A 21,488-nucleotide genomic window follows, 5' to 3' on the forward strand; every position below is an offset into this window, starting at 1 on the left:
ATTGGGACGTATTCTGTAACTGCAGAATTAGGGTCAAACCTCACAAAAACCAACACGCTAGAAGGATCATCAGCCTGTCAGGGCCCATGCCCTCATTCCATATGGCGTCCAATAATTGAGTCTGCCCATTTGAATCGGATGTCCTCCTAAGATCTATGACACACATGAATAAAGGTCCTGTGTACATATTAAAGTACTTCATACCAAATAATTGCATAATTCCTTCCATTGTTCAAGGTGGATACCAAACAATGGAAATGTTGATAACACTGCAGAGAAACACAACATAGTTTTAGAGCAGAGAAAACTGAATGAAAATTAATGTAATATCCTAAATAACATAATATATTGTTTTCATTGTATTATTATACCAATGTTCATTTGTTCGATAATTACATGAATAATTATTTCACTATTATGAGCTGACATGTATAACAATGTTGTCATTTAAACTACGCAACATGCACAAGGGGCTTACATCAGAAGAGCAATTCTGACACTGCATCTTGTTATGTAAATTTGCAAATGTAATTTCTATATCAAAAACAAAAAAGGTGATGGCTGGAAGGTTTAGACTGAATCTAAACCACTGGCATTGCTCTGGGATACCCTCCAGACCATCGTTCTTCACCTGCCAAGCCATTACAGAAGGGGAAAGACCATATGAAAATCAGACTTGGTCCCACCCCAAAAAGAGCAGTCCAGCCCAAACTGCTAGGCCACATCCCTTCTGCACGAGACCACAAGCATCCCCAAACATGTTTCACCCGTGTTGGGCCTCATCAGTGAGGAGTAGCTTGGGTCTCTAGGCCCAGCAGGCATGGGACCCACATCTGAGCATACCCGCCCCACTCGGGGTGTCAAAACAAAAACAAAGAGTTGATGGCTGGAAGGTTTAGACTGCATCTGAATCACTGGCATTGCTCTGGGCAATTTCTATATGCCAGTTGAAAATCAAGACTTATGATCAATGTTTAGACATGTTTTGCACAATGCTCTTATATCTAACCTCTGCCAATATTGATGTCTTCCTTTCTTGCCAATTATTACATGACTAGAGCATATGCATTGTGCATTGTGCTTTTTGTTTTTAGTAACGTTTAGTATTGAACTGTGGATTGCAGAGGTTCAGGTATATATCTGAGGCACTGAGGCTTATTTTCATATTATAATTATACCTGTTCAGTGACTCGTGTTTGTTCTCTTCTTTTCCTTCCCACAGTTTAACCACACTGGAGAGGGCAGCATATGCAGTCAAGCAATAATGCTAATTACCGATGGGGCTGTGGACACCTACGACACTATTTTTGAAAAATTTAACTGGCCAGACAGAAAGGTGAGATGTAATTTAAAGATTTCACGAACTCTCCATGTATGGGTTGAATTATTTCTAATCATTTGCCTGAATATCAAGCATATATCTGCCATTTTCAGGCATGAGCACTTCAAATTCACCCTACTTTCTGTAAGGAGGAGGGCCTGGCACCAAAACATTGGTGCTACTATCTTTGTCAATGGAAACACATTCTCAGTTAAGGTAATCATTTTGCTTGCATGAGTGCTCTTTGGCCACAGTGGCAGAACTTTCTCTGGTGTCAATGGGCCTCATTACGAGTATGGAGGTAGCCATGCCGCTAAAAGCCTACCCCCATACCGGGTACCGGGTCCGGGTTCTTGAAATAGGTAATTACCAAGCCATTCCGACCTTGGAGGGCCCGGTAATTCCCTTTCCTGGAACCTGGACCCGGTACATCCCCATCCCCATTTGAGCCCCCATAGGGCTCAATGGGAATGGGGAGGATACTAGCAATGGGGCCGTTAATGACGGGTCTGTTGTTAGCATCCTGGTCTGCTAGCGGGTCCCGCTAAGGACGCCTGGTTCTACCAGATGTCCTTTGTGGGACCCACGAGCAGACCTTGTAATGAGGCGGTAGAGGGATAACGGGGCCGCAGCTCTACCAGCGCCATTATTCCTCTACTGCCTTCCTCGTAATGAGGCCCAATGTGTTGTGGTAGTTGTTTCCTTAGGCCTTCCATCAGGCTAAGCCCCAACACTTTTGGTTTCATCAGTGACAGGTATTTAGTGTATTCATTGATGAAGTATTCCTGTCTTTATAATAACACATTTTATGTAGAATGCACTTATACCGAAAACTTTACAACAAAAAACATAACCATTTTTTTAGGGGGTTCAGAGGTCCCCCCCGTAAACTTCCATTTCCCACCCCAAAAAGCCCACCCCAACCGTATACCCACAAGATTTAACCCTTTACCCACCTCCACATACATTTTCGTTATGTGTTGTCATTGTAAAGCTTTTGGTAGATGTGCATGTCTCTATACAATTTTCGTTATAAAGACTGCATACCCTGCTGAAGCTACAGTTACTACTGATTGTCCATTAGGAATACCTTCATTTGCTTTACAATTGCAACCATGTTGTTATTAGTTCATGGCAATTATGTCATATGTATCAGTTTAGCCATTCCATGAATGTCTGGTGAATGTACAATGACATCTCACAAATATTCCAATGCCAGATTCCATCTGTTATATATGCATGTGCAATACAAAACGTGGGCAAGGTTAGAGAGAGCATCAAATAAAAACGTAAGTGTTATTAAAGTTCACTTTCGCATACTCAAACACGTTCAGTGCATGTGCACTCACATTAGCACATACAGAAATGAAATCCTATCAGAGTCAGGGCAGTTCATTGTATTTGATTGTGTGCTTGCACACGGGCAAACAGCGTGTGTTCAAATGCACTTTTACACGTCCCAAAAATGCCCAGAGCGTGCAGGATCGTCCCTAGAACATGGGATGTAAGCAACATGCCTAAAACTTGCTCTAGTGGAAATGTGTATTTGTATCTAGTAATACCGTGGCAAATAGCACTAAACCGAACGACCCAATATGAAATCGGAGCTGTTTTTTAAAGCGTCTGAAATGTATGATTTAAAATTTGGTTAGGAATTAAAATGCATATAAGGATTTTAAGAATGTTGTTGGCGTGCATGCACCTTATGATGATGATTCTTATTTTGTTAGCACATATCTTTGTATCTGAAAAATGTCCTAAATATACTGCAGCATATTGATGTGTTCTGCTTTGTATTCAATCATGCCTACTGAGATCATTGGTAGATGAGAATTTGTTAAAAAAAAATCTGTTTTTGACTTTAGAATTGATTAATATTTTATAGACAGTCCCTAAAGCACTCACTCCACATGGGCCTCATTACGAGGCTGGTGGTAGCCGTGCCTGTAGTACAGGCACGACCGCTACCGGTATTCATCTTCTTGCGGCAACCAGAAAAGGGCAATTACCCGGTCATTACGACCTTGCCGGACCCGGTAATTGCCCTTTTCTGGCCGCCAGAAAAATTGTTCCCCATTCCCATTTGAGCTCGAAAGGGCTCAATGGGAATGGGGAGGGTGGTAGCACCAGTACAGTTAATAACAGTACCAGTGCTACTATCATGTTCTGCTCGCGGGTGCCAGTACGGCCACCAGGTCAGACCTGGTGGCTGCAAGGGCACCCGCAAGCAGAACTCGTAGCATGGCGGTATGGTCAATGGTGCCGGTGGCGCTACCGGCACTGTGATTGCCTTACCGCCGTACTTATAATGAGGCCCATTATGTCCTTGAAAAAGAATGAATACTTAATCCCAGTGATCACGATTCCATACTGCTTTATGAAAACTCATTTGTGTTAGTGTTCTGCCTTCCAGCACACTGAAGCCAGAATAGAGAATAATATGCTTTCCACAGTGTGTCTCTTTATGAATCTAGTCCTTTTCTGGTTTCTTAAGAGTTTGAGATTTTACCGTAGCAGTGCCATCGCTTACTGCTTCGATAATCGGCAGTCATATATTACCAAGGCTTCAGAGAAGCAGTAAATCACTTCTGGAATTATGACAGTCAAAATGGATTGCCAGGATGCTACACCAGGCACTAAAGATTATTATATAAATTTTAACGGCACCCATTTATTCTAAATCCCTGAAGGTCTCTGCTTCTGAAAAGATTGCTTTTGTGCTATTTATTGACCAAGCCCGAGTAAATAATAGAGAACGTGTCAACAAAAATATATCTGATGTTACAGGGAGTGTTGGTTCATGCTTATCATCTTTTGTAACATAGTTCAAATTTTTCATATTTTGGCTATCATTTTTCTCGATTATGTAACATAGGAATAATTCAGAACAAAATGCCCCAACTACCATGCATTAACACCCTTGACGGGTGCGTCAGCCACTCATGTTGCTCCGAACTCGGGCTGAATCTAATGATGCAAACCTGGGTTCAGAGCAACCCAAGTGCTCTGCGCACCTGCCATTCATTTGGCACTGCCTACTCCATCTTCGACCCTGTCTTGTGGCTCCATCTCGAGCCCCTCAATATCTCCCACCACCTCTCCTTACTTTAACCCGGCACCTCGGCCAGGGCGTTACCTCTGGGCTTCCGCTTTCCGCCTTCCATTTCCATGACAAGCATGGGCCTCATTACAAGTATGCCGGTATCCCACTGGTAATTCCGGCGGGATATCAGCAAACTGCCCCTACTGTTTCTGCCACTTCATATCCAGGAATTACTGGGATATTACAGGCGGAGGGAAGAGCAGTAAATACTGATTCTATGCAGTCCCATAAGACTCCATGGAATTACTGGTGGTGGTAATTCTGGCATTTATTTTCCAGTAGGGGCTGGATTTACGGCCAGTTCTTGACTAGAGGTAAATCAGTGACCACACTGGCAAACGTGTTTTGCCGGTCCACTAAAATTGACACTGCCGGAATTACCAGCAAAATCTACCGGAAATGTTACCGGACCGGTAGAGCAGGCATTTATTTTTTGTATTGCTATTAGCACCTCAAGATTTTGCCTCGGGTCCCAATGGCAATAATGACACATTATGTGGACTTCACAGGCATTACAGAATGCCACTATAAGGTATTGCTATTGCAAATGCTTCACATTAGCGTAAAACACATGAACTGGCTCCCTCTCACTTTTTGGGAATCATGCGCAATGTTTTAATAAAATGAAATACAATTATTTTTCAAGCGTGTGTGGAGCGTACTCTGGACACTACTGTAAAACAGGCATGCAGCACATATCTGGGTCCTGGGAGCACATTTCAGAGTGATGGGCTCTTAACGGGCCCGTCATTGTGACATATTTTAAAAAGAATCCGTGTTTTAGGGTTATAAATGGAAGTGGGACAGCAGTGGACTGTTACACCTAAAAGAAATGCATGACTGTGCTATTTTATGCATTCCTCTGCACCTAGTTGCGTGGGGATGTACTACATGTTTGTGCATTTCAAAATGAATCCCATTTCTGAAATTCAGGATGTGCATTGCCTCATTCTCCATGGCGTAAAGGATTTTTTTTCTTTTAGAATCTCATCATGATTTGAATATTGATAAATACATCAATATGCTAGCAAATTAGTCAATACAATTTAAGGGTGACACAAGTTCACATGAAACCACATTCTCAGTAAAATGCAAATTCAATTCACCAAAATGCTAGCCATAGTGAAAGTGACTTGACAGCCCCTTTGACCCACTTCTTTTACCCTGCTCTCGATGACCTCATAAGAAGCAACATCACATGATCCTTCGCTCAATAACACCAGAGGAAGTATTCTTGTTTAAGTAAAACTGATGGCTATTGGTTGTTGTTGTGCATGTCAAAATATATTTTTAGGATGCATGTGTAGGAATATTTGTGCTTTTATACTAGATTTACGTAGGTGTGGCATACCAGTCTCACATCCCTATTTTTAAGATACCATCCCACAATTCCGTTCAACGAATGGACAGTGATCTCCTACATCTACCTTAACTGCAGCTGACTTTGCTAATTACTTCCCTTCTTAAGTGGCTAGTCTTCATGCTGCAATTGTTTCATCCTTATCCTCTTCTTCTCGGCGTTCTTCTTCATCTCCATCATCTATGGCTTGTACCTCTTTCTCACCAATTTCTAATTCTGATACTTCTTTGCCTCTCTCACTAACAGGCACACCCTGAGACTTCACCTAATGACCATATTATTTATTTATTGATTTGTTTATTTATTTACAACATTTGGTTGTACGCACAAATCCTCGGGTATCACGGCGTAAGTTACAAAGCATACTTAATGCTTAATTTTTACATACTGGAGTATTTGTGAGCTTACAACAGTGGTAGAGTACTTAATTTACAGAAAAATACATGGAGTTACATTTCCACTACAGGGCTTCATATAAAGTACATTTTACATTTTGTATTTACTTTCAATGGTTGGTGTGTGTGCTGGAAGTTGCGGGACTAGTTAGAATTTATTAAATAGCCAGGTTTTGAGAATGTTCTTAAATTTTGGAAGGGATGGCTCATTGGTGATGGAGGAAGGGAGTAAGTTCCAGATTCTGGGGGCTGCTACTGGGAAGTTAGAGTTACCTGTTCTTGCATGTTCGAAGTGTGGAATGCCTAGGAGTGTGTCTGTGTTCGATCAGAATATTCTAAGAGGGATTTTGCGGGTTAGGCATTGGTTGAGGTAGCTTGGTGCTGTGCCTGCTAAGCATTTGTGCACTGTGGTAAGAGTCTTGTGTAGGATCCTGGCTTGTATGGGTAGCGAGTGTGCTCCTTTTTGATGATGAGTGAAGTGGTATCTCTTTTTATGCCTAGTGCTGCTCGGATGGCTTTGTTCTGAAGTAATTGCATTTTGTTCAGGTTTTTTTTGAGGTTCCTAATAGAAGTATATTGCACTAGTCGACTTTGCCAGAATGAGTGCTCTGGCCAAGGTAATGCAATTTTGTGGTGCGAGGAACGGTCTGCTTAGGGCTATGAGCTTTGCTGTGTATGCTGTAGATGATGAGAGTTCACTTATGTGTTTGGCTAGAGTCTAGATAGACCCCTAATCTTTTAGCTTGTTTGGAAATATTGATTGGTGTGCCATCGATTACTATGGCAGGTGTAGTTTGCTTAGACGGTCTGGAGAGCCTATTACGAGGATCTCTGTCTTTTCTCCATTCTTTGTTCTCTTATACTCAAAATCTATCTTACTCTTCTATTCTATTCTTATCTTAGTAGTCTTTTCAACATCTCTCTTCATACTTCTATGTTCACTCTTTCTTTCAAGCATGTTTCTTCCTATACTGGAAAACCCTGCTATGGATTTGTCCTCGTCTACCAATTTCCACCCAATTGTTCTTCTTCCTTATCTTTCTAAGCTACTGGAACAACTTGGCTGGATTCAAGTATCCTTTTTTTGTCACTACAAATTCAATTCTTCCACTTTTCAAGTCTGGCGTTCGTGCTTCTCACTCTACTGAAACTGCTCTTTCATCTGTCTTTGATTCTTGACTTACTTCTATTTACTCCAAACACACTATTCTTAATCTCTTGTATCTTTCTGCTGCTTTTGACATGGTGGATCATGCTTTACTCTTTCTTCTTTTGGGGTCTCTGGATCAGTGCTATGTTTGTTTAGCTCTTATTTATCAAACCATACCTACTCAGTCTCATGGCCCGGTGCTTGTTCAGAATCTGTTCCTCTCTCTGATGTTGTCCCACAAGACACTGTTCCTGGTCCTGCTCTCTTTTCTTTTTCCACATTCCCAATTGCTGGTATTATTTGTTATTCCACCACTTTAATGCTGACAATACACAGCTCGTAATGTCCTTCTCCTATTTAACACATGCTATTCATAGTAATCTCTCAGCCTGCCTTTGTTCTACTGGGACCTGGATGTCTACTCATTTTCTAGTTGTTAATGCTTGAAAAACGAAGTTATTTTCTTTCCAATCTGTACTATCCCCCTTCCTTCCCATTTAGCTGTTGTCATGTTTCCTCCTACTCATCTTCCTATTTCCTCTACTGCTCGTAATCTTGGTCTCTATCTTGACACTGATTTCTCTTTTTCCTATCACATTTCTTTTAGATCTCACTCTTGTTTCTTGGATCTTCGATCGTTCTATTTATAAAGTTCATCCCTTTCTCACCTTTAGTGCCACTAAACTACTAATTTCTTCTTTAATATTCTCATGCTTATTCCACTGTTCTGCCATACTCTTTGGTATTCCCGTTTCCTGTCTTGCCGCTATAAAGTCTGTTCTAATTCCTCAATTCACCTCTCCTTGTGATTCAATTTCCGCTTCTCTATCTTCTCTTGTTTGGCTATCTTTTTATTCTTAACTAACATTTATTTTTCTTTCTATTGTTTTTAAATCTCTTTATGGTCTTACCCCTAGATGGCTGACTTCCCTTTTCTCTTCGTATTTACCATCTTGTGATCTTCGATCACTATATCAATTTCTAGCATCAGTTCCCTCTCATCCTGCTGCTCAGTCTCATTTTTGTTCTTTTTCTTTGCTTGCTCCACTCGAATGCCCCACCTCTTTCTCTTCTTCTTCTATTTCGCTCTTCCTTAAAGAACTATCTTTTTCAATGCTATATTTTGTATCTCGTTTTCTTTTGCTGTTATTTAATGTCTATGGTTCTTAGTTACTGATTTGTATGCATTCTCCTTTGGTTATCATTAGTATTATACTGTAAATTGGCATATATGAGCACGAAGGGACCACGCAGGTGGTGATAGTGGGCAGTGCAAGAGCCTTTATCATAACATAAGATCATATATGTACAGCACCTTGGCATAAGGCTCTATATGAATCACAAATAAAGAACAAAAACAATACTGTGGGTTATTGTGAAATCAAAATGTATTTAAGAGGATAATTTAACTTTAACGAAGGTGGTCACTACCATGCTATGTACAGCAAATCCAATAATCAACCGAAATGAAATGACCTGCCTATATGAATCTTGCTATTATCATTCCATACAATTATTAATTCTAATCACATACATATGTGATTCTAAAAGATACTAGACATTCTAAACATGTCTGTTGCTTTCGCATCTATCTAAAAAAAAGCAGCAAATACGTCAATACATCTTATCATAAAAGAGAATTACTTGAATAATTAACATTTTGAATACATATACAATCAAATTAACTCCCCTATGATGGTGAGGTAGTACAAGTATAGGCTATGTGTAAGCTTAACTGTAGAAAATAGCCAGCGTGCATTTGTCTCCTATAGGTTTGATTTGGAAGTAATGCTCTTGGGGATCTGCTTAATCTATTCTGCACCCACATACATAATGTGTTCTCAAAATATGTGGGCACAGCTTAATCTTAATGTACATGTGCAACTTTCACTAGAATCAGAGTGTTACTTGAAGTCTATATGGGTATGTGTGTGACATTAAATACAGCTAAGTATCCAGCTTCAAAACAAATGGTGTGTGTACTGTTTTCAAACTATGTATGTGTGTAATTGTCAATTTATGGATTAAGTTCAGTTTTTATTATGCCTGCATGTAGTTTTGGGCTGGAGTTGGAGCCTTCTTCAGTAACATAAACAACGTTAACAACCTCCCTTCCTTCCAGGTTTTATTCTGTTTCTACATTTAAATATAAAGGACTGCATGGGTTAATACTTCACACAATTCTTATCAAATAGAATTTGTTCCTATACTCATTTTTGTTGCGCAACCACCTAATATATTACTTTTGCATCCCCCACCTGCACTAATGTACACTATCACCCTAGGCAATAGTATTTTTAAAATGGCACTACAGTCCAAAATATCTCTTAAGGCACCAATCAAATTTTAAATGCTGCTTAATTTTACAACGGCAATCCCGCATTAAAGTGACACCAAAAGGCATTCACTTTTAAATGTTGTTTCTCAATACAAAAATCGTTGGCTTTTAAGAGGTGGCTCATTTGTGTTCCATGCAATTGGGAGAATGCAGGGCATTTTAAATGTCCTATTCTGAAATTGCATTCCTTGGAGTTGCCTGCCCCTTTGTCAGACATATCCTGGCAAATATATATTGACGGATTTGGGTTGATTGGGGTTTAACTTATCTTCCGAAAGGTGACTTCTGATTTTGGAGAATCAGCTGGATATTCAGTCTGCCTGAAATAATTCCTTCAAAAACGTATGAACACTTATGGGAATCCTGGGATACCACGAGTTATGTGCACTCAGTGGACTCAAACTTTTCCCTGGACTCTAAATACTATGATATCAACAACATTAGGTTTGAGTATCGCTATTGGTTCTTTAGAGCACAGCAGTTTGCACTATCCAATAGATTAAGATCGCTTTTATTCACTATCAACGGTACAAAAATACAAAAATACAAAAGTACAAGAATGAACACAATTAAAAATCAAATTTACTTCACCAGCACTATAAAGTATGTGACTCAACCACCTTGTGACTCAAGCTTCTCTATTTCGATACGATTATAGAAGCATACACCAAATGCATGTCTCTTGCCCCTTTGTGAGGTTTGTTTAAAAATGGCGTATTAAAATGCATAATCCTTTGCCTTTTTGCTCTACATGGCATGTTTCATTTTCTGTGCTTTTCAAATGTCCTACAATCTTCAGGAGGTAGTCAATGTCATGCACTTGGTAGTTTGTAGGAATTGTTCTTTTATTTTTCATGATCTATAAAAGGATTGTTCTCTTTAGCTTTATGTTTAAATTCTTGTGAGTGTTCCCTCCCCTGTAAGGAATCAAAATTGACTTCCCATTTAACGTTGCACCTTTATTGTATATTACAGGGTCCAATTAGATCACCAATTTGCAGTTTCTAAGGTGCACACATTTCTGTGAAGTTAGGTTTCTGTGTTTTGACTCTTGCTATCTAAAAACCACATTCCAAACATAGGCCGACCATTCTTCATTCAATGGACTGGTCTCCAATCTGCCTTGGTTCAGTCCTTCAAATAGTATCTGCTCTCTTCTCCCATCTCTATTTTATTACCCAATATTCATCTCCCCATATTCCATTATGATCCTCATATCACCTGTGAGCATGGAAATATGTATCTTCCCGACTCCTCCACTATGTTGTGACAGAGATGTGATTTTCCCAGCCCCAAAGGTATGGGTCAAAACCACTCCTATTGAAGAAATGCCATTTTCAAAAACGAATCTTTGATTAAAATAGTCTAATTTAATACAGTCCATATTACTATGATCAAATGTCATTGCACACAATTCAAGTATTGATTGATCATGTTGTGATCAAATTTGGTAAAGTTACGTATTGTTGCCATTTGTTTGCCTAGTCATAACATAGCACATTATATATAATGTGTACATAATTTGGTAGACATTACTCTTAGAATGTGAACATTTTGTGTTGATCTGAGCTAGTATCGCAAAGCAGCGTTTATTTTAATGATTACATATTAGATTTAAGATTTGCCTCTGGTTGCTGTCAATTCATATTACTAGTGTGGAATTACTGACCTTTTCCCATAGGTGACACTGATTGTACATGCCCTACATACTATTCTTCCAAGCTAATAATGTGTATTATGGCAGCATGACTTTTTGCTGTGTATAGAACTCAATCACCTTTCCCCTCACCTTGGCTGATGGAATTTTTATGGGAGGCCTGGAAATACATACATTATGACAAGCCCTTTGACGTCACAAGCCCAAGTCCAATAAATGACATATGATATGTGTTATTTGTATAATCCGCAGTACTGGCTTGAACAGAACACTAAGGCCTGAAATCTTGAGCTGAGCAGACCTGAGAAGTTGAATCTGAAAAGGGTTTCAAGTTCTCCATTTTGGCTGTTTTTAACTCCCCTCTTCTATCGCAAGGCTCATGCAGGTCACTTCGAATCTAAAATTGAAGGATTTTGAGTGAAATATATGTATGGCAGAATGAAAGTGAACTGTTATGTTTGTTCCTGTGTGACTCTACCTCATATTATTGTGAGTAAAATGCAAATACAGTCATAGGAATTATATACAGTTTTCTTTACATAAGGCTGCACAAGTGGAATTTCAATTTCCTGTGCTTAGTACTTGCTGCCTTGGAACTCACATATTGCTATAATGGACTTTACAGTGTATTTCTTTCTGTAATCCAAAGCACATTGCAAAAATGGGCATCGAATACAAATCACATTTTGTCTGTAAATACATTTTCTCTACATAAGATATCCAAATGATAAGACATGTTATGAAATCCAGTTCTTTTCAAGGATCAGAGTTGAGAGAATTTGTATTTTTGGAGACATGGCATGGGTTTTTATATTTAGATCATAGCATAGGTGCCTGAGTCTTGAAAAATAACACAAATATTGGAACTATCTTTCAGAAGGGGCATATATCTTGTTTGGAGCTTAGCCGTGTCCTTCTATACTGTCAGTATCTGTACGACAATATGCTATCCACCCCATTGCCTTTAAAGGTTAAGTCAGGCCTAAAGAATTATTGCAATACAAAAGTCACAATAGTTGCAATGCTTTTGAGCGTGGGCATGTTTATTAACTTTTGTTCTAAAGTATATTACACATGTTGTCATGTATATTGCCTGAAAATACATGTTTTTTCTAATGGTGTGTCCATATTTTGCTTTGATGGATGCCTGACGGGCTGAGTGCAATTCATACATAAGTATTCTGTGACTTCCCCTTCTTTGTCGCATGTAGTAAGTTTAGAAGAGTCTTTATTGTGTGTATACGAACATACAGACCATGTTTGCCACACGTGTTCCATGTTCCTTAGTGTTTCAACAGATTACATCATAGCAGACTATATCTCATAAAGACACTCCATGGTAAAGAAGAGTGCATTGAACACCGTATTGTTTACTGAGGTGAATACTGAATAGTTTGTCAAGTATTTTTCTGATGAAGAATATGACGCAGAATAGTTGGATCACTGAATAGTAGAGCATGTTCCAAACTTTAAAAAAAACTGTTTTAAATGTGTATTTTTCTACATTGTAATCATCACATCATCCTATGTAAAGCATAGAAGGAGAAAAAAAAACACCAAACAATGGGGGCCCTTATGTACGGACAGATTTTCCCTGTGTAAATTCATTCCTGCTCAAATTAGCAAGCTTCTTGAATGAAAAGTGTTAGATTGAAACTAATACAATTTATATTTCAATTTACAATTGCCATTACTAATCACCCACAGAGCCATCCCTTTAGAATTTCAGGGTAGGACACACCAACCAGAATAGAAGCAAAATACCACCCCAATCAACAAACTATACATGTGGTTAGAAAGTAACAAAAGGTCAACAAAACTTGTGACTGGAACACATCATCAGCATGAAACACAGTGTATGTGCTTTGATGTAACACCCAGGTTTGATATAGACTGGGTTAGTTGGGTTCTCCAGTCCCCCAAGTAACCACTGTGCACAAACCTCACATCATGATCATGCACTGATGACATGCAGTAGAGATGGAGGGATTAGTACATTCAGGGAAGCCTGCTGAAGCAGAACAGCTGCTATTCACCGCCAAATATTACCTTTCAATGTTAGCTGCCTCCAAATGAGGCTAAGGTGGATTACCTGTTCCCGCTATGTTCTAGTTTAGCAATGGGTCAGTTCGATATTTAGAACAGTGTGTGTCAGCTGCTAACTCAAGTGCAGTGTCTTATTACTATTGGTGATTGGCCAACCCAGGTCCCCGTTGAGGTCAACACCAATAATCCGGGTGGGTGGGTTCGTGATAAATCCGATTTACCCCACCAAGATTCTCCTTTACTTCTATTTGATACTGTGCATATCACAGCTTCAACGGATGATCACGCTTTGGATGCTCTTTGTGTGTAATCCTCTATGTTGCCCAGTCCTTTGTCCCTGTGCAAAGAGCTTACTAAAAGCACTAGGGTTAACTGCCCTTTCTCTGACATACAGGATCATCTCAGGACAATTTGTAAGAAACCTGTAAAGACTCATAGGAAAATCCATCTTCCCAAATGTAGTGAGCAAACTTGTCAGCCCCCTTTTGCCCCTCCTGTCGGCCGTTATACCATCACTAAAAATGGGGGATGGCACAGTACGGCAGGTTCTTCTGCATGGCTCTTTGGACATATGGATGGGGGAAAGCCGCCCTCGGTTGAATACCATCCCTCACCAATATTGGCAAAGGTATGCTAAGCAAGGTACGGCCCACTGCGTTGGCAAACTTTTAGGATACTATGACGGGATGGGGTGACTAAAACATATAAGAAAAGGTGCACAGTGAGACAGGACTCATCTCTTCTCAGACTTCAAGAGGCTTATGAGGGGGTGCCCCTTCCTACATCACCGGTAGAATCGAGACCCGGAACTAAAGCTGCTGCGGGACTCCATCTGCTATCTGGGCCCAAGGCAGAGGAGGACCATGATTGCTTGGGCTCTGAAGACAAGACAATAATGATAACTCTCTAGCTTATGTGAAGGCTATCAGGAATGCTAAATCAGCCTTTGTTACTTCCTTACCTGACCGTGCATGCTACTCTGGGCTAAACTACTTAAAAATTGTGAAGAGATCTCTTATGAGCGATAGTCCCCTTTTTAACCGGTACTGGCTACTTAATCTACTTCATCAAATTCCTGCCCTCACTTCTATTACAACAAAGGAGCTTTTAATAGCGTGTCAAACTGGGTACTGGCTGCCTTTGTTTCTCCTGAGGTGGTTGAATCCATATGTACGCTTTCTGGGTCTCTCTATCAGATGGGTTTTGATATCTATATCTTTTGTGCGACACACAATTTGGTTTCTGGACCTGACACCATCGTTAAGACATTTCTGGCTGGGGGAAATGTGGAAGTATGTCCTTCTGATTATGGTTGGCTGGAGGAAACAATGAAGGGCTCTTGGTTTGTTCCTCCTTACCAGCCCCCATGTTGAAATCTGGACACAAGCCATCTTTAAGGTTATGTCCTGGAATTCGAGAGGTCATCAATAATTTATGTGTAATAGGGATGTAATAGACCTCATGAAGATCAATGACATTTTCTTACTCCAGGAAACATGACTTACTACTAGTTTTGATCTGGATGGTTATGCTATGTTCTTTTTTCGGGCATTGACCCCTAAGGTCGGCCGCCCGGTCGGTGGTCTATGTGTGGGTGTTAAAACTCTCTATGCTGCTAAAGAGATAAAAATTGTGGGGCAACAGCAATATTTGCCGGGCTGCCTTTTGGGGGTGGGCATCTTTTAATAATTACTTTGTATGATTCTCCGGGTGGTTTGTTGACTAAGAGGTTGAAGGTGACACTTGTTAGTGTCCTTCAACAATGGCTTCTGTGGAACATATACGTTGTGGTCTTGGTGGCTGGGGACTTCAATGTTGACTTTTATTATCACTGGCTGGATAGATTTACCAGTAATGTAGCATTTAAAATTAAGTCTTGCAATCCTGGCAGTGACTGGTGGGTTTTGCCCTCTGAATTTGATTTATGGCTTCAGTATCCGACTTTGAAAGACAGATGTCATACATGGTTGAATAGCAAACATTGTATCTCCTTGGACTTTATGTTTGCGAATGGTGCATTATGCAGATTATTCTCATCATATGTCAGTCCCCATGAGTGACCACGCTATATTGAATTTAGCTTTAAAGACCATGCAGTGTGGTGTTATCCAGCAGCTGGTATGTAATCCTACAGTTAATATCCAGGGTAATAAACTACACTGGATGATGGGTCTTATTCGCACTTAATGAGAAAATGTTTGGGGCAGAGTCTAGGGAGGCTCAGATATTGCCCGCTACTGGAAGGCGGCTTGATGCTTTGTTTGCCAGGTACTGGCCGCCTTTAGATAGGCCTTCCATCGCCAGTCAGGATGAAAGAAACTGGAACGTCCCTATGAGCCCATAATAGGCAATAAGAAAAGAGAGTTGAGGGCCGCCATTCGCTTGGTCAAAAGACATCATTATCTTAGCCCTGTTGTGAAAAACCAGGAGATTTCTGACTTGAAGAGTCAATATAAGGGCTGGCTCACCAACTATTGTTATAGTATGGCCAGCTCTGCTTTGATGACTGTGTTTAAACTCATCCAAGAACAAGACACAAGGATATTCTGGCACTTAATTTGATCTAATCTGGCAGAAGTGGGTGCTCAGGAAGTTTGTTTCTGTTGATCAGTATTGTTGGGAGACCTTTATTCAGGACAATTACTGGGACCCTCAGGAATTCCCACAGACTTTGGTCTGCCGGCCCATGACTAATGCGCTGGTGGGGCAGTTGGTCAAGGATTCAGACTTCCTTTAGTCTATTGAACAATTGTCCCCTTCTTGATCTGCAGGGCCTGATGGCCTATGTAACATCTTATTTAAGATGGCTCCTGAGTTTTTGGTGGTGGTTCTACGTCACCTGTTCTTGCATATTTATGAGACAGGGTCGATCCCTAGCACATGGCAGAAGTCTGTCTTAATCCCTGTCCACAAGAAGGTTTCCGGGCATTTGTCTGCGAATTTTAGACTCTTGGCTATGTCGGATAGTGCCTCAAAATGTTTTCTAAGGTCCTTAGAAAAGAAACGTGCTCTGCTTAATATCACTCAGACCGGTTTTAGGAAGAACTGCTCCACGAGCCACCCGTTGTGGGCTCTTCTTACCCTAATTTCCAACACCCTATTTGTTTCAGACCAGGCACTTTATATGTGCTTTGTGGATTATAGCTTGGCTTTTGACAGTGTGTTATGGGGTGTACTTTGGTCTAAGCTGGAGAACTGGGGCTTTGATGATTCCATCTTGTATTTTCTAAAGTTGCTAGATCAATCTGGAATTCTTGGGGCCTCTATTTCTACTAATAGAGGTCTAAAGCAGCGCTGTGTGCTAGCTCCTACTTTATATAATTTATATGTCTCTGATTTTGCTGAATGCTTATGATCATTAACAACTTTCGCCCTAGGTTTCGTGGTGAAGTTATTCACTGCCTCACCTATGCTGATGACCCAGTCATTTTAGATTGAACTGCCGTTGGTCTACAATGTTCTCATGAGGCCTGGTCTGCGTATGCCCGCGTTCACGGTCTTAAGGTGAATATTTCTAAGTCTAAAATCATGACAATTGGGAATCAAGCATACACGCTCCTAATTTTGCCTGGAAAATCGACGGTCAGTCATTGGAACAAGTGGGTGAAGGTAAATATCTGGGTATGACTGTTCGGGCCCCCAAAGATCAGTCACACATGGGAGAGGTTGTCTGCAAAAAGGCCTGGTCTAAATGGCTTGCTCTCGGGAGCATTACAAACAGGATGGACGGGGGTTTGATTGAGACCAAACTGATGGCATATAAACAATCTATTGTCCAAGCAATTATGTATTCATTGGAGGTACTGCCAGAGACCTCTGTTGGTTGGAATGACTTGATGCAAAGATTATGCGTACCTTGTTCGGCTTGCCTTGCTCGGTACCTGTGCAGGTGGTCAGGTTGGAGATTGTCTTGCAGTTTTTGACTGCATTATGGAAAATCGCCATCTGCAGACTCTCTGCTAAAATTACACTAAAATTATGCTCAAAGTAAATACAGAAAATAATCTCTTGAGCCACTCTGCTATGTATGCACGGAGGGTATCCTGGAGCATCTGGTTCTGTGGGCTGGTTAAAACAGTCATGATCCATTTCTCAGACATCTGCTTAAGTACGGTTCCGGCAACAATGATCGATTATCAGCTGGCCAAAATTGAGGATAGGGCACGTTTCTCTGACTGTGCCCAATCTACTGATTTATTGGCTATATGTCCCAGATACGTCCAATATACCCATCATGGCGTTTCCGGGCTTTTCTGGGAGTAGCCCACACAGCTATTTGACCAAATATTGTTTCCCTGGATTAGTGTAATTTATACTACATCTTAGGTTCAATATTCTTCCAGTGCTGCCTATACCCCGTGACCATGACCTTAGAATCTGTAGTCTTTGAGGTGAGGAAATTGAGACAGCTCGACATGTCTTGACCCAGTGTTTTTGTCTCCAAACTATGTATGATAGGGTGTACACGCCATACTGCAATATATAGTCTGATCAATTCTGGAGGCAGAAGCTCTTGTTCTTACCACTAGGACGTATTATATTTGGGAAAAGGTGAAACATTGCTTAAGTGTCTAGGTGATCTCTATTTGTTTTGAGCTTCTTTATGATGGTTAGAATGTTACTTTTGAATTGTGAGCAACCATTTACAATTGTTTGCTTGTAATTTGTTCTTCGGTTTTTATATAGTTTTATGTAGTGTGAAAGGTTAATTTGATCATATGCACTTAATTAAAAAATGAAAACATTGGTATATATAACACATATTTTGCTATCATGTTACTGTTAAGGTGTTATCTTAAAAGAAATAAGCAGAAAGGCCTATGTGTATAATATGCTTTGAAGAGTTGCAATCTTGACTGCCTGTCACAGATAAGTCCTATAGAACAATGTGGAGCATTGTGTGCTTATTCTTATTTTCCCAAAATGCTCTGTTATTTAATGCAAATCACCAAGCGTGCAATTATTCATGTGTAATGTTGTACAGCTCTGTAAAGTGCTCCGTTATGTATCTGTATTGGTGAATACCTCTGTAAAGTGCCCCGGTGCTTCTCAAAGCTAGGTCAGCAGTCAATCAATACAATAATAAGAAGAAGAGGAAGAATAACCAAGCAGCTTACATCAGTGCTTTTGTTCTCCACCCCTATTTCATGGATGTTCTCATGGGTGATCTTGGGGCTGGCTGAAAGTTTATTGGGGCATGTATCCCCCAACCTCCCCAGAGGCAGCTGTGTATTGAATAGATTATAATGCAGATGCTTCCTAATTCCCACTCCACTGGTGATTTCTTTAAGGGTGCATAACATGAGACCCACCTTGAATTTCTTCATTCACTAAGTAAAGTCGATGTCCCACACCAAAGAGCTAAAAGCAGGGTAAAGCATGTCAGGGATACGTTGACACATTAAGGTGCATCAACAAAAGCACATTTAAAGTAACACAGCCTTCAGTTTGTGAAGTCAGATTCGTCCCATTAGAAAATAGGCCTACTCTGAGGCCTGCCCTGTGCGTGGTTAATAGCTACAGATAATAACAGACAGGCAGCTGAAACCTGTTGGGTATTTTGTGGATATTTGGGGCTTTGCGGTATTTTCTTACCGCCAAAATACCTTTAGCAATAATCACTCTCTGTATTCATATTGGGTCACACATGACAATAATACATTGCATTATTTCAGAATTCAGACCTATTTGGATGATGTGCGCGGTAGTTTGCGTGGTTGGTTGGTATAATGGTTGGTTTATTTGTGGCCCTAATATCCAACATCCCTTGTTTTGTATCTAGATTGTTCTTGATCACTAGAGAGACCTCAGGCCTACATTTTAGGGATACCACATTTTCAGTGTTAGTGTTGTGTGCCACTATGGGCTATGGTGGTATTTTTGTGGTAATTTCCACTACCTTATATACGGTAGGGAACTATGTCCAGAGAGTCTCTCTTCCCGTTGACTCATGTACCTCCAACAGGCTATACTACAAACAGTCACTCACAACTGTCCATACTGAATAGAATCATGCACACATCTGTTTTAAAATGACAATTGCACTGTTTAAAAATCTACCCACGTTTAAACCTTTCCCCATGCAAAATGAAAGAGAGAAATAATACACACTAGCTATCTGTTTTCAAATATGTTTGTATTATACAAATTTCTTTTAAACAGAGTTTAACTTTTTTTACAGAAATAAATGAAATGGTACAACATTATTTGTGATAAAATGAACAGAGAGCTGCGAGAATATATTCAATTGGTGACATTAAATATGCTGATAAGAGACTGAGACTCCCTTTAATACACTGACTGAACAGTTTCGCACACTTTCGCACAGCTCCCACTCGCTTCTATAATTACCTTATCTGTTCAGCATGAGTTTTCTCCGGCTATTCTCTTTCTGAATTTGGCTCCCTTGAAAATCAACCCCAGTGAGAACAAGTGTCTGCCGTTCTCAAACCGGGGTTATTGCCTGGAACTCTCAGCTTTTGCAGCAGGAATGCCCCAGCCAGGAAACAGATCCTTCTCCCAGCTCTGCAAGGTCCCATTGTTCTCCCCCTCCCCTCAAGCTTCTCCAGCAAAGTTCTAATCACAGCCTCTAGCATGATACTTGATACGACGCTGCTTCAATCAGAATCAATCATGTCATCTCCTCCCTCACTACACAATGGCTCACTTCTACAGTGGCAATTGTAACAAACTGATTTCCTGTTCCTTCGAGCTCTTTGCTTCCTGTAGTTATGTGGACAGAGCAGCAGAGAAAAAAAAATGAATGTGCGTTTAAAAGTTCACTTTCAGAGTAGGCCTAATTCTGCAGTGGAGACACATTTTTATTAGTGGGTTATGTTAAATTAAGTTTTATTAGTCAGGTTAGTTATTAATAAAGTTAGTTATTAATTTTCAAATGTGTCTCTTGCAACATAGGCATTTCAGGTGAAAAATAGTGTGCATTTTGAATGTGCACATGTGTGCTTTTAACTGTAAAAATAGATTTACATCTTATATGTAAAAATCGTTTTTGACTGAATAGCCTGTCTTTACTTATATGTCCATGTTACTCTGGCAACACATATAGCAATGCACCACACCCATGTGGTGGTGCTGCATCAAAAAAAAAATGCTACCTGTGCAGTAGTGGTGTACTCTGTGCTGTAACACGCCAAATATCCTTACATACCCTCCTTTTGTTTTTAGGACTTGGCTACGATCCAAGCCAATTCCTAAAAACAACTTGTTCTTTTTTTTCTTTTAAAATGCATGTGTATTGGGATATATTTCTCTTCCTGACGTAGCTACTAAAATCAGTAACATTTTCATTTTTACTGATAGCACAATCAACCACCACCCATGATTAGCACCAGGACAGCCAAACCCACTATTGAGCGTTCCCCCCAGGTTCCCCAATTAAATCTTTCCACTTCTATTATCCCCAGATTACTAATTGTGATATTGTTTTTTTTTATCAAATTCATTTTTATAACATGTCTATCTTTGTAATTCAATAAATATTGCACATCCGTATCTATTGGAAAAGTATCCCTTTGAAAAAAAATCGATATTTTCCACTTAGCTTTCCCAAACATCATTTGTTACATGAAACAATGTTAACCCCCCAATTGACACAATTGTATCCTTTGGAACCTGTAAATAAAAAACATTATATTTCACCTGTTTAACCACGTATGTTCCATGGTTTAAATGTACTACCGTCATGTTCTTTAAACAGGTGCTGACCAACCATTTACCTCTGACCATCTTAGCCTGTGCCAGTTCTTCACTCCCCATATTGCTAATAATCACTTCACATCCTTCTGATATACTTGGGTCAGATTTCAAACCACAAATAGCATCTGTGGCATCAGGAACAAACGGTTTACCTGGACACATATAATTTTGTTCTTTAAATTCGACACATGTTTCCAGGTTTGGTATTAAATAAACTTCTGGTTCCCATGACTGAAATGCCACCACTTCTGGAGTCTTAATCTTAATAAATTTGTCCTCTTGCCAAAATCCCACGTTGTGTACCCACTTCGTTTGATAAATAAGTTCAGGAGCTACATATGGGATGCATAGCAAAAATCCGATCTCTAGTCTTTCCAAGTCCACATATAACGGCATTGCATT

At 40.0% G+C, this 21,488-nt stretch overlaps 1 protein-coding gene across 4 annotated transcripts in view; it reads left to right on the plus strand.

Annotated features, from left to right (window-relative positions):
- The window catches only part of CACNA2D3 (calcium voltage-gated channel auxiliary subunit alpha2delta 3), a 3,251,448-nt gene that overhangs the window by 1,439,985 nt on the left and 1,789,975 nt on the right, over window positions 1–21,488 (plus strand). For all 4 annotated transcript variants that reach the window (XM_069643639.1, XM_069643642.1, XM_069643640.1 and 1 more), the window contains one exon: window positions 1,223–1,336. In XM_069643639.1, the coding sequence (XP_069499740.1) occupies window positions 1,223–1,336 (114 nt within the window). The remainder of the gene's footprint in view (window positions 1–1,222; window positions 1,337–21,488) is intronic.

The sequence above is a fragment of the Ambystoma mexicanum genome, chromosome 2p (assembly GCF_040938575.1).
Source record: "Ambystoma mexicanum isolate Mex_15411 chromosome 2p, UKY_AmexF1_1, whole genome shotgun sequence".
Classification (NCBI taxonomy): Eukaryota; Metazoa; Chordata; class Amphibia; order Caudata; family Ambystomatidae; genus Ambystoma; species Ambystoma mexicanum.